Source organism: Coregonus lavaretus (genome assembly GCF_964263955.1).
Source record: "Coregonus lavaretus genome assembly, contig: HAP1_SCAFFOLD_1237, whole genome shotgun sequence".
Classification (NCBI taxonomy): domain Eukaryota; kingdom Metazoa; phylum Chordata; class Actinopteri; order Salmoniformes; family Salmonidae; genus Coregonus; species Coregonus lavaretus.
Genome location: NW_028157183.1, coordinates 1,857 through 16,220, shown reverse-complemented (window position 1 = coordinate 16,220; position 14,364 = coordinate 1,857). Strand labels below are relative to the sequence as shown.

General features: G+C 42.9%; 1 protein-coding gene across 1 annotated transcript; it reads left to right on the top strand.

The window, feature by feature from the left end:
- Window positions 1-1,297: 1,297 nt before the first annotated feature.
- Window positions 1,298-14,067, top strand: LOC311125709 (tyrosine-protein kinase Blk-like; the record flags this gene model as incomplete). The annotated part of the gene is made up of 9 exons (XM_084199740.1): window positions 1,298-1,378; window positions 2,663-2,806; window positions 5,657-5,687; window positions 6,022-6,115; window positions 6,749-6,847; window positions 7,041-7,144; window positions 7,438-7,587; window positions 13,370-13,522; window positions 13,888-14,067. Coding segments are annotated over exons 2-9 (904 nt in total), but the record flags the coding sequence as incomplete, so codon positions are not given.
- Between the last annotated feature and the right edge of the window lie 297 nt (window positions 14,068-14,364).

The following is a 14,364-nucleotide window of genomic DNA, read 5'->3' as shown; positions in this document are numbered from 1 at the left end:
AATAAAACAGTATTTAATATTCCCACCCCCGTACATACACCTAATAAAACAGTATTTAATATCCCCACCCCTGTACATACACCTAATAAAACAGTATTTAATATCCCCACCCCTGTACATACACCTAATAAAACAGTATTTAATATCCCCACCCCCGTACATATACCTAATAAAACAGTATTTAATATCCCCACCCCCGTACATACACCTAATAAAACAGTATTTATTATCCCCACCCCCGTACATACACCTAATAAAACAGTATTTAATATCCCCACCCCCGTACATACACCTAATAAAACAGTATTTAATATCCCCACCCCCCTACATACACCTAATAAAACAGTATTTAATATCCCCACCCCCGTACATACACCTAATAATACAGTATTTTATATCCCCACCCCCGTACATACACCTAATAAAACAGTATTTAATATGCCTACCCCCGTACATACACCTAATAAAACAGTATTTAATATCCCCACCCCCGTACATACACCTAATAAAACAGTATTTAATATCCCCACCCCCGTACATACACCTAATAAAACAGTATTTAATATCCCCACCCCCGTACATACACCTATTAAAAACCTTCTGCCAAACACAGAAATAAGTAGTCTAATAGAACAGAAATCGTTAGCTTAACATAATTGTTTTTGTAGTCAACGAGTCATGTATGACCACTGCAAACCGCTGACGCACGCACAGACGCAAGCACTCACACACACACACACACACACACACACACACACACACACACACACACACACACACACACACACACACACACACACACACACACACACACACACCATATGATTAGCATTGCCTACCGTTTTGAAATTGTGGACATCCCAATAGAGGAAAGGGAGTGGACCGTCAGTATAAATAAACACAACAACTACTGTCTAATCTAGTTAAACTAATGTGGTCCCTAAGGAAAGCCACAGGGCGCTTAACAATGTGTTTGTGTGTTTGTGTCTTCTGAATGATTGAGTTATGAGAGAGAGAGAGAGAGAGAGAGAGAGAGAGAGAGAGAGAGAGAGAGAGAGAGAGAGAGAGAGAGAGAGAGAGAGAGAGAAAGAGAGCAAGAGAGAGAGAGACAGAGACAGAGAGAGAGACAGAGAGAGAGAGAGAAAGAGAGAGAGAGAGAGAGCGAGAGAGAGAGAGACAGATAGAGAGAGAGAGCGAGAGAGAGCGAGAGAGAGCGAGAGAGAGAATGAGAGAGAGAGAGACAGAGAGAGAGAGAGACAGAGAGAGCGAGACACAGAGAGAGACAGACAGAGAGAGACAGAGAGAGAATTGAATAAGGAAATAGCAGACACTTCAAACTGGAATACCTTTGATGACACAACTGAAGACCAAGTTCAAGGTATTTAAGAACACATATAATAATTAATATTGTAGCTATATGAATTTGTGTTTTAGAGTTGTTTGTGAAATTATATTTTTACTTGCCAAAGTAATTTTTGATATGATAAAATGTTATTATATATTTGAAAGCATTATACACTGATTGTACAAAACATTATGTACACCTGCTCTTTCCATGACATGGACTGACCAGGTGAATCCAGGTGAAGGATAAGATCCCTTATTGATGTCACTTGTTAAATCCACTTCAGTCAGTGTAGATGAAGGGGAGGAGACAGGTTAAATAAGGATTTTTAGGCCTTGAGACAATTGAGACATGGATTGTGTATGTGTGCCATTCAGAGGGTGAACGGGCAAGATAACATATTTAAGTGCCTTTGAACGAGGTATGGTAGTAGGTGCCAGGCGCACCGGTTTGAGTGTGTCAAGAACTGTAACACAAGAACGCTGAACAGTTTCCCGTGTGTATCAAGAATGGTCCACCACCGAAAGGACATCCAGCCAACTTGACACAACTGTTGGAAGCATTGGAGTCAACATGGGCCCAGCATCCCCTGTGGAACCCTTTCGACACCTTGTAGAGTCCACGCCCCCGACGAATTGAAGCTGTTCTGAGGGCAAAAGGGGGTGAGGGGGTGCAACTCAATATTAGGAAGATGTTCCTAATGTTTTGTACATTCAGTGTACATCTACACACGTTCACCCGGATCAGGCGCTACCTGACTCAGGAGGGTTTATTTGAAACACTTTAGGTGTTAACATTGTACTGTAGTAATGATGCATTTTAAAAGAACCATCGAATGCGGGAAACCGATCTGCGTCTCAAATAGCACCCTATTCCCTATATGTAGTGCACTACTTTTGACCAGGCCCCATGCTGGCAGTAGTAGTGCACTAGGGAATAGGGTGCCACCTCAGACGCAGAGGACATCTCAGATCCTCTACAGCTTTCTTTGAGACGTATAGAGCATTGCTGTACGCGGTACGCAGTAGGTGAACTAGCAACTGTTTGGATCCAGCATGTTAGTGTTAGGTGTTGTATCCACAAACTGACAGGACCGTGAAGTTAATATTCACTTTATGGTTCCAAGAAGGTTAATAGATAAACACTAGCCTTTTTTTATTTATTATTTTTTTACACTCTTTTGTATGGACTCATGTTTCCCCTTTTCACAAATCAACTTTCTCTCCTCTGGGGTAGAAAGTTAGATTAATTGATTTGATTGATTTATTAATTGATTGATTGATTGCTTGATCGATTAATTGCTATTTTAATTTTCAGCCCGGGGCATGACCCGAGAGAAACTGATGTGGATCGGACCGTTTAAAAACAATGGGTTCCAGCTGCAGTGGTCAGAAACATCAGAAAGATGAAACTCATCCCTCAGGGAAATGCTCTCAATCCACCAACTCCTCCAACCACACAGTAAGTAGCTATATCCACCAACTCCTCCAACCACACAGTAACTATCGATATCCACCCAACTCCTCCAACCACACAGTAACTATCTATATCCACCCAACTCCTCCAACCACACAGTAACTATCGATATCCACCCAACTCCTCCAACCACACAGTAACTATCGATATCCACCCAACTCCTCCAACCACACAGTAACTATCGATATCCACCCAACTCCTCCAACCACACAGTAAGTAGCTATATCCACCCAACTCCTCCAACCACACAGTAAGTAGCTATATCCACCCAACTCCTCCAACCACACAGTAAGTAGCTATATCCACCCAACTCCTCCAACCACACAGTAAGTAGCTATATCCACCCAACTCCTCCAACCACACAGTAACTATCGATATCCACCCAACTCCTCCAACCACACAGTAAGTAGCTATATCCACCCAACTCCTCCAACCACACAGTAACTATCGATATCCACCCAACTCCTCCAACCACACAGTAACTATCGATATCCACCCAACTCCTCCAACCACACAGTAAGTAGCTATATCCACCCAACTCCTCCAACCACACAGTAACTATCTATATCCACCAACTCCTCCAACCACATAGTAAGTAGCTATATCCACCAACTCCTCCAACCACATAGTAAGTAGCTATATCCACCCAACTCCTCCAACCACACAGTAACTATCTATATCCACCAACTCCTCCAACCACATAGTAAGTAGCTATATCCACCAACTCCTCCAACCACACAGTAACTATCTATATCCACCAACTCCTCCAACCACATAGTAAGTAGCTATATCCACCCAACTCCTCCAACCACACAGTAACTATCTATATCCACCAACTCCTCCAACCACACAGTAACTATCTATATCCACCAACTCCTCCAACCACACAGTAACTATCTATATCCACCCAACTCCTCCAACCACATAGTAAGTAGCTATATCCACCCAACTCCTCCAACCACACAGTAACTATCTATAAACACCCAACTCAAAGCTATTCAGAAAGTATTCAGACCCCTTGACTTTTTGCACATTTTGTTACGTTACAGACCTATTCTAAAATACAACACCCCATAATGACAAAGCAAAAACAGGTTTTTAGAAATGTTAGCAAATTTATTACAAATAAAAAAAGTGTAACATCACATTTACATACGTATTCGGACCCTTTACTCAGTACTTTGTTGAAGCACCTTTGGCAGCGATTACAGCCTCGAGTCTTCTTGGGTTTGACGTTACAAGCTTGGCACACCTGTATTTGGGGAGTTTCTCCCGTTCTTCTCTGCAGATCCTCTCAAACTTTGTCAGGTTGGATGGGGAGCGTCGCTGCACAGCTATTTTCAGGTCTCTCCAGAGATGTTCGATCAGGTTTAAGTCCGGGCTCTGGCTGGGCCACTCAAGGACATTCAGAGACTTGTCCCGAAGCCACTCCTGCGTTGTCTTGGCTGTGTGCTTAGGGTCGTTGTCCTGTTGGAAGTTGAACCTTCGCTCCAGTCTGAAGTCCTGAGCGCTCTGGAGCAGGTTTTCATCAAGGATCTCTCTGTACTTTGCTCCATTCATCTTTCCCTCGATCCTGACTAGTCTCCCAGTCCCTGCCGCTGAAAAACATCCCCACAGCATGATGCTGCCACCACCATGCTTCACCGTAGGGATGGTGCCAGGTTTCCTCCAGACGCAACACTTGGCATTCAGGCCAAAGAGTTCAATCTTGGTTTCATCAGACCAGATAATCTTGTTTCTCATGGTCTGAGAGTCCTTTAGGTGCCTTCTGGCAAACTCCAAGCGGGCTGTCATGTGCCTTTTACTGAGGAATTGCTTCCATCTGGCCACTCTACCATAAAGGCCTGATTGGCGGAGTGCTGCAGAGGTGGTTGTCCTTCTGGAAGGTTCTCCCATCTCCACAGAGGAACTCTGGAGCTCTGTCAGAGTGACCATCGGGTTCTTGGTCACCTCCCTGACCAAGGCCCTTCTCCCCCGATTGCTCAGTTTGGCTGGGCGGCCAGCTCTAGGAAGAGTATTGGTGGTTCCAAACTTCTTCCATTTAAGAATGATCGAGGCCACCGTGTTCTTGGGGACCATCAATGCTGCAGACCTTTTTTTGGTACCCTTCCCCAGATCTGTGCCTCGACACAATCCTGTCTCGGAGCTCTACGGACAATTCCTTCGACCTCATGGCTTGGTTTTTGCTCTGACATGCGCTGTCAACTGTGGGACCTTATATAGACAGGTATGTGCCTTTCCAAACCATGTCCAATCAATTTAATTTACCACAGGTGGACTCCAATCAAGTTGTAGAAACATCTCAAGGATGATCAATGGAAACAGGATGCACCTGTGCTCAATTTTGAGTCTCATGGCAAACGGTCTGAATACTTATGTAAATAAGGTCTTTCTGTTTTTAATTTAAATACATTTGCTAAAATGTCTAAAAACCTGTTTTTGCTTTGTCATTATGGGTTATTGTCTGTAGATTGATGAGGAAATAAATAAATGTAATACATTTTAGAATAAGGCTGTAACGTAACAAAATGTGGAAAAAGGGAAGGGGTCTGAATACTTTCTGAATACACTGTACACCCAACTCCTCCAACCACACAGTAAGTATGAAATATGACAATAGAGTAACGAAAGTGGACAATTAATTTCACCCTTTCTCAAAACAGGAAGTTTATTTGACACTTTTCCAAATATTTTCCCCAATCATGTATGACAACCAAGATGTGAATGTAATCAGGGATAAATATGGTTACTGATTTTTCTAGATTTATTTTGTGTCTTATGAATAATGATTATGTGGCATGTTATCATTCTCACAAATATGTTTTCTCCACTCAGGCACACAATAGAGAACAGGCTTCCGGTAATGGTAAGTTACAATTTCTCAACCTGTTTCAGAACATCATTTGTCAACCTATTTCAAAACATCATTTGTCAACCTGTTTCAGAACATCATTTGTCAACCTGTTTCAGAACATCATTTGTCAACCTATTTCAGAACATCAATTGTCAACCTATTTCAGAACATAATTTGTCAACCTATTTCAGAACATCATTTGTCAACCTATTTCAGAACATCATTTTGGAAACCCTTTTACAATGACCACTTTTGTCAGAGACTACACTGAGTTGTATTGATATGAAATCCTTATTTCTTGATATGAAGCAAACTTTACCCTTACATATATTCCTGTCCCTTCCAGACGAAGACCTTGTCATGGCTCTGCACGACTTTAAACCAACCACTGACAATGACCTGCCGTTCAGAAAGGGAGAGAAACTTCAGATCCTCCAGGAGTGAGTACAATACAGCCTAATTCATGATAAGGGCTCCCGAGTGGCGCAGCGATCTACGGCACTGTATCTCAGCGCTTGAGGCGTCACTACAGCCACCCTGGTTTGATTCCGGTGTAGGCCGTCATTGTAAATAAGAATTTGTTCTAAACTGACTTGCCTAGTTAAATAAAAAAATATAAATATTAGGGGAGATGTCATGCTAATGTATAGTTCTCAGACAACGGTCCTGATAACATATGCTCAATCTGATAAGAAAGGATAGTACCTTTGGAGGCACCGTACCTAGCTTCTGTTTGATGTGTAACAACATACACAAACATACTCTGTCGTTGTTCTTTTTATTTTTTTATTTTTTTTATTCCCCTTAATTACTTTTCAACCCCACCACCCCTTTCCCTACTTGGGGTAAACTAGTGAACAACAACGCCCAGGCCTCTACTTCCAGCTTATACTTACTATATACATTTTATGGACACAGTCAATTTTACAATAATTATATATTTTGTTTTTGTTTTTTTCCTCCTGAACTTCTTCTACCCTCCACCTCTCCGATCATTTTCATGATGTCCATCCGGTTTTGCTTCCGTATGCCATATCTTTCCCAACGGTGCTCTTTCTCGTTGTTCTTTGAAGGAATGGGGACTGGTGGCTTGCTAGGTCACTGGTGACGGGAGAGGAGGGGTACATTCCATGTACATACGTGGCCAGAGCGGACACACTAGAAGTAGAAAAGTAAGTTAATCTTCTCACACATGTCAGCCATTTTAATTTTTTTGATAACTTAACATTTCGATGCATGGGTTATGATACGGTTACAGTACGTACTTCACCTTGAAAGGAAATGAAAACCACTTTCCTTTCCTGTATCATTATGCTAAGTACGTAACACATTATATGACAACTCTTCCCTGATCATGTATTGTAGATGGTTTTTCAAGGACCTGAGTCGTAGAGAGACTGAGCGTCTGCTCCTGGCTCCGGGGAATAAAGTGGGATCGTTTCTAGTCCGAGAGAGTGAGACCAGTAAAGGTCTGAATCATTACATCCTCTCTGCCTTTTAAAGTACAAAGATCACCATTTCCATAACAACACAACATTTTCTTATTCAAAATAGCTCCATCAAATATTTCCCTGTTGGGATCTTTTAACACTGAAAGACTTGGAATGGTCAAATCATCCATCTTGTACGTGCAACCATACAACTGACATTAACAGAACCGACGTACAAACTAACTGATATCACAAGGACTGAAAGCCCTCAGAAAGCTGTGAGCTAAAACCACACTAATACCGTACGTATCGTTGTCATGTCGCCCCCAAAGGTGCATTCTCCCTGTCCATCAGAGACGCAGGGGCGGAGCAAGGGGACGTGGTGAAACACTACAAGATCCGCAGCCTGGACAACGGAGGGTTCTACATCTCCCCTTCCACCTCCTTCTCCTCCCTGCAGGAGCTGATCAAGCATTACACCCGTGAGTTAAAATTGCCGTCAGGTTGTGCTTTATTGTCTTTGTTAGAGTTAAAATGGCCGTCAGGTTGTGCTTTATTGTCTTTGTTAGAGTTAAAATGGCCGTCAGGTTGTGCTTTATTGTCTTTATTAGAGTTAAAATGGATCTTATTAACCAGCTGGCAGGAAGTCAACTCTTCATATAGTGGAGTAGAGTTATCTTGATTAAAAGCTAAGGAGGACCTCTGCCTCACGTTGTGCTTCATTTCCTGTCGAGGTAAGCAGTGCTCTTTCCTCTGCTGCGGTGGCCCAATAACCAAACAAGCAGGCCAGCTCTCCACCCCAGAAACAGCCCAATAACCAAACAAGCAGGCCTGTAAGGCAGAAAGGTTCTCTCTCATTAAATCACATCCAATTATTTTATTTGTCACCTGCGGCGAGAAAAAAACAACAACGGTTGTAGACTTTAAAATGAAATGCTTACTTACGCGCCCTTTCCAAAGACGCAGAAAATAAAAATGTGTAACATAAGAGGAATAAAATACACAAGAATGGAGCTATATACAGGAAGTACCAGATATATACAGGAAGTACCAGATCACTGTGGAGCTATATACAGGAAGTACCAGATATATACAGGAAGTACCAGATCACTGTGGAGCTATGTACAGGAAGTACCAGATATATACAGGAAGTACCAGATATATACAGGAGGTACCAGATCACTGTGGAGCTATATACAGGAAGTACCAGATATATACAGGAAGTACCAGATCACTGTGGAGCTATATACAGGAAGTACCAGATCAATGTGGAGCTATATACAGGAAGTACCAGATCAATGTGGAGCTATATACAGGAAGTACCAGATCAATGTGGAGCTATATACAGGAAGTACCAGATATATACAGGAAGTACCAGTACCAGATCAATGTGGAGCTATATACAGGGAGTACCAGTACCAGATCAATGTGGAGCTATATACAGGGAGTACCAGTACCAGATCAAGGTGGAGCTATATACAGGAAGTACCAGAAACAGATCAATGTGGAGCTATATACAGGAAGTACCGGTATCAGATCAATGTGGAGCTATATACAGGAAGTACCAGTATCAGATCAATGTGCAGAGGTACGAGGTATTTGAGGTAGATATGTACATGAAGGCAGGGTAAAGTGACTAGGCATCAGGATAGATAATAATAAGGTATTTGAGGTAGATATGTACATGAAGGCAGGGTAAAGTGACTAGGCATCAGGATAGATAATAATAAGGTATTTGAGGTAGATATGTACATGAAGGCAGGGTAAAGTGACTAGGCATCAGGATAGATAATAATAAGGTATTTGAGGTAGATATGTACATGAAGGCAGGGTAAAGTGACTAGGCATCAGGATAGATAATAATAAGGTATTTGAGGTAGATATGTACATGAAGGCAGGGTAAAGTGACCAGGCATCAGGATATATAATAAGGTATTTGAGGTAGATATGTACATGAAGGCAGGGTAAAGTGACTAGGCATCAGGATAGATAATAATAAGGTATTTGAGGTAGATATGTACATGAAGGCAGGGTAAAGTGACTAGGCATCAGGATAGATAATAATAAGGTATTTGAGGTAGATATGTACATGAAGGCAGGGTAAAGTGACTAGGCAACAGGATAGATAATAAGGTATTTGAGGTAGATATGTACATGAAGGCAGGGTAAAGTGACTAGGCATCAGGATAGATAATAATAAGGTATTTGAGGTAGATATGTACATGAAGGCAGGGTAAAGTGACTAGGCATCAGGATAGATAATAATAAGGTATTTGAGGTAGATATGTACATGAAGGCAGGGTAAAGTGACTAGGCATCAGGATAGATAATAATAAGGTATTTGAGGTAGATATGTACATGAAGGCAGGGTAAAGTGACTAGGCATCAGGATAGATAATAATAAGGTATTTGAGGTAGATATGTACATGAAGGCAGGGTAAAGTGACTAGGCATCAGGATAGATAATAATAAGGTATTTGAGGTAGATATGTACATGAAGGCAGGGTAAAGTGACTAGGCATCAGGATAGATAATAATAAGGTATTTGAGGTAGATATGTACATGAAGGCAGGGTAAAGTGACTAGGCATCAGGATAGATAATAATAAGGTATTTGAGGTAGATATGTACATGAAGGCAGGGTAAAGTGACTAGGCATCAGGATAGATAATAATAAGGTATTTGAGGTAGATATGTACATGAAGGCAGGGTAAAGTGACTAGGCATCAGGATAGATAATAATAAGGTATTTGAGGTAGATATGTACATGAAGGCAGGGTAAAGTGACTAGGCATCAGGATAGATAATAATAAGGTATTTGAGGTAGATATGTACATGAAGGCAGGGTAAAGTGACTAGGCAACAGGATAGATAATAAGGTATTTGAGGTAGATATGTACATGAAGGCAGGGTAAAGTGACTAGGCATCAGGATAGATAATAATAAGGTATTTGAGGTAGATATGTACATGAAGGCAGGGTAAAGTGACTAGGCATCAGGATAGATAATAATAAGGTATTTGAGGTAGATATGTACATGAAGGCAGGGTAAAGTGACTAGGCATCAGGATAGATAATAATAATCTATTTGAGGTAGATATGTACATGAAGGCAGGGTAAAGTGACTAGGCATCAGGATAGATAATAATAAGGTATTTGAGGTAGATATGTACATGAAGGCAGGGTAAAGTGACTAGGCATCAGGATAGATAATAATAAGGTATTTGAGGTAGATATGTACATGAAGGCAGGGTAAAGTGACTAGGCATCAGGATAGATAATAATAAGGTATTTGAGGTAGATATGTACATGAAGGCAGGGTAAAGTGACTAGGCATCAGGATAGATAATAATAAGGTATTTGAGGTAGATATGTACATGAAGGCAGGGTAAAGTGACTAGGCATCAGGATATATAATAATAAGGGTACAATAAAGAACAGAGTAGCAGCAGCAATGATGAGTGTGAAAGTGTGTGAGTGTGTGTGTGAGTGTAATGTGTATGTATGTGTGTTTGTGTTGCGTCGGTCTGTGTGTGTGCAGTGCCTTCAGAAAGTATTCACACCCCTTGACTTTTCCACATTTTGTTCTGTTACAGCCTGAATTTAAAACGGATTAAATTGAGATGTCGTGTCACTGGCCTAAACACAATACCCCATAATGGCAAAGTGGAATTATGTATTTAGAATTTTTTACAACTTAATTTAAAATGAAAAGCTGAAATGTCTTGAGTCAATAAGTATTCAAACCCTTTGTTAGAGCAAGCCTAAATAAGTTCAGGAGTAAACATTTGCTGAACAAGTCCCATAATAAGTTTAATGGACTCACTCTCTGTGTAATAATAGTGTTTAACATGATTTCTGAATGACTACCTCATCTCTGTACCCCACACATACAATTATCTGAAAGGTTCCTTAGTCGAGCAGTGATTTTCAAACACAGATTCATCCACAAAGACCAGGAAGGTTTTCCAATGCCTTGCAAAGAAGGACACCTATTGGTAGATGGGTAAAAAAAAAAAGCAGACATTGAATATCCCTTTGAGCATGGTGAAGTTATTAATTACACTTTGGATGGTGTATCAATACACCCAGTCACTACAAAGATACAGGCGTCCTTCCTAACTCAGTTGCCGGAGAGGAAGGAACCTACTCAGGGATTTCACCATGAGGGCAATAGTGACTTTAAAACAGTTACAGAGTTGAATGGCTGTGATGGGAGGAAATTGAGGATGGATCAACAACATTGTAGTTACTCCACAATACTAACCTAAATGACAGAGCGAAAAGAGGGAAGCCTGTACAGAATACAAAATATTCCAAAACATGCATCCTGTTTGCAATAAGGCACTAAAGTAATACTGCAAAAAATGTGGCAAAATAACTTTTTGTCTTTTTGTCCTGAATACAAAGTGTTATGTTTGGGGCAAATCCAACACAACACATCACTGAGTACCGCTATTCTGATAGGAGACTCTAGAATGATCCATCAAATTCTGGAGGACATTTTTCTCTTAATCTCAGTCTCAGCAGGATGCCAGCCCGTCTACCACCAGCCCGTCTACCGCCAGCCCGTCTACCGCCAGCCCGTCCACCGTCAGCCCGCTACCGTCAGCCCGTCCACCGTCAGCCCGTCTACCGCCAGCCCGTCTACCGTCAGCCCGTCTACCGTCAGCCCGTCTACCGTCAGCCCGTCTACCGCCAGCCCGTCCACCGTCAGCCCGCTACCGTCAGCCCGTCTACCACCAGCCCGTCTACCGTCAGCCCGTCTACCGTCAGCCCGTCTACCGTCAGCCCGTCCACCGTCAGCCCGCTACCGTCAGCCCGCTACCGTCAGCCCGTCCACCGTCAGCCCGTCTACCGTCAGCCCGTCTACCGCCAGCCCGTCCACCGTCAGCCCGCTACCACCAGCCCGTCCACCGTCAGCCCGTCTACCGCCAGCCCGTCCACCGTCAGCCCGCTACCACCAGCCCGTCCACCGTCAGCCCGTCTACCGTCAGCCCGTCTACCGTCAGCCCGTCTACCACCTGCAGCATGTTGGTAGCTGATGAAACAAGGGAATAGGGTCCGGTTTGAAGAAGGGAACACTCCGGAACAGCTGAGTCGGAGTTGAAGTCGAAAAAAGTCACTAAATAGCAAAGTCGGGTTGGAACTCGTAAGATGTCGGCCTTCTCCATCGGCGCCATCTTTTTTTTTATTTTTTATGTCACACATAATGTTTCTCTCATTATGGGGCTCTATCCAATCAGATCCGTTTTAGCCGACATCCGCATAGCGGTTGTTATGACGTGTCGGAGGTGGAACTGCTTTAGAACCGTTAAATCCACAAGTAGCTCCTGGCGTTACATCTAAACCAGAGTTACCATTAGATAGTATTTTACGAATCCCCCAGAGGGGAAATTTGATTGCACCAGCCAATTCATACATTGCCAATAAATACACCATAAAACCGCAACAAGGATACACAAACATCATCAATTAATATATAAAAAAAACTAAGTGTTGGTGTTAAAAAAAAAGCCTCATAGCATATGATAAAAAGGATCTGCGGAAACGTCCTGTTTTGGACCTTGTAAACATGCAGCCTTGTTTCCAAGTTCCAACACTTGGATGTGAGATGTAATCTACACCTCCATTATGATGATAGAAATCCTCTTTATTTTGTTGCATGATTTTTTAAAATGTGTGCGTAATTATTTCTACAATTTCTCGTACTGAACTTCTAACATGAGTGGGGCGGGTGTGGCTTCAAGACAATGGTCTCAAGAGCAGCTGTTCACTGATTTGACTGCTCCAACACAGTTTCACCTCCGACATCAAAAACATCCGCTATGTGGGTGCCTGCTATCACCATTTAACACTTGATCTGATTGAATCCATGTCGTGTAAAGGGAAGACTTTAAAAACATGGCAGAGTTTTTTGTGTGTTATTTCTGTGTATGCAAATCTTCAGGCCTCTGGAAACGTTACTCAGCTAGCGAGCATGGTTCACCAAATCACCTTTGTTATAGGTCTTCAGATGCCTTCTGGCTGGGTGCTCTACCGCAATCAATAACAATAACGTGCAATACATAGGGAACAGCTTGTAATTCTCTCTGGGGTCTGTTGCCGTGTCACAGGGACGGCTGACGGGATGTAATTCTCTCTGGGGTCTGTTGCCGTGTCACAGGGACGGCTGACAGGATGTAATTCTCTCTGGGGTCTGTTGCCGTGTCACAGGGACGGCTGACAGGATGTAATTCTCTCTGGGGTCTGTTGCCGTGTCACAGGTACGGGTGATGGGTTGTGTCAGCGTCTGAATGCCCCCTGCAAATCGAAGGCCCCCATGCAGCCGTGGGCCCAGGACGAGTGGGAGATCCCCAGAGACACGCTGAAAATGGTCAGGAAGCTGGGAGCAGGACAGTTTGGAGAAGTCTGGATGGGTACGAGAGATGCTGAGGCAACGTTTGTGTTTGTTTGTGTTTAGCTTTGCATTAACGTTCTTCCCACTTTTCTCCAAACTGTCATCAGTCCGTTACATAAGTCTGTCATCAGTCCGTTACATAAGTCTTATGACTCGGGGGTTCTTCCCGTATTTCGTCCCTATGGCCAGGTTACTATAAGGGCTCCCATATTTCGTCCCTATGGCCAGGTTACTATAAGGGCTCCCATATTTCGTCCCTATGGCCAGGTTACTATAAGGGCTCCCATATTTCGTCCCTATGGCCAGGTTACTATAAGGGCTCCCATATTTCGTCCCTATGGCCAGGTTACTATAAGGGCTCCCATATTTCGTCCCAATGGCCAGGTTACTACAAGGGCAGTCAGAAGGTGGCGGTGAAGACCCTGAAGGAAGGGACCATGGCGCCCGAGGCCTTCCTCCAGGAGGCTAACCTGATGAAGCAGCTGCAACACGACAGACTGGTACGCCTCCACGCCGTCGTCACCATGGAACCCATCTACATCGTCACAGAGTTCATGATCAATGGTGAGAGAGAGAGAGAGAGAGAGAGAGAGAGAGAGAGAGAGAGAGAGAGAGAGAGAGAGAGAGAGAGAGAGAGAGAGAGAGAGAGAGAGAGAGAGAGAGAGAGAGAGAGAGAGAGAGAGAGAGAGAGAGAGAGAGAGAGAGAGAGAGAGAGAGAGAGAGAGAGAGAGAGAGAGAGAGAGAGAGAGAGAGAGAGAGAGAGAGAGTCTGTGTGTTTTGACCATGGAATTACATATAGAGACATTAGAGTGGACGTTGGTATCCTAGCAACATGACTAAAACGATAGGTTGTTATCGATA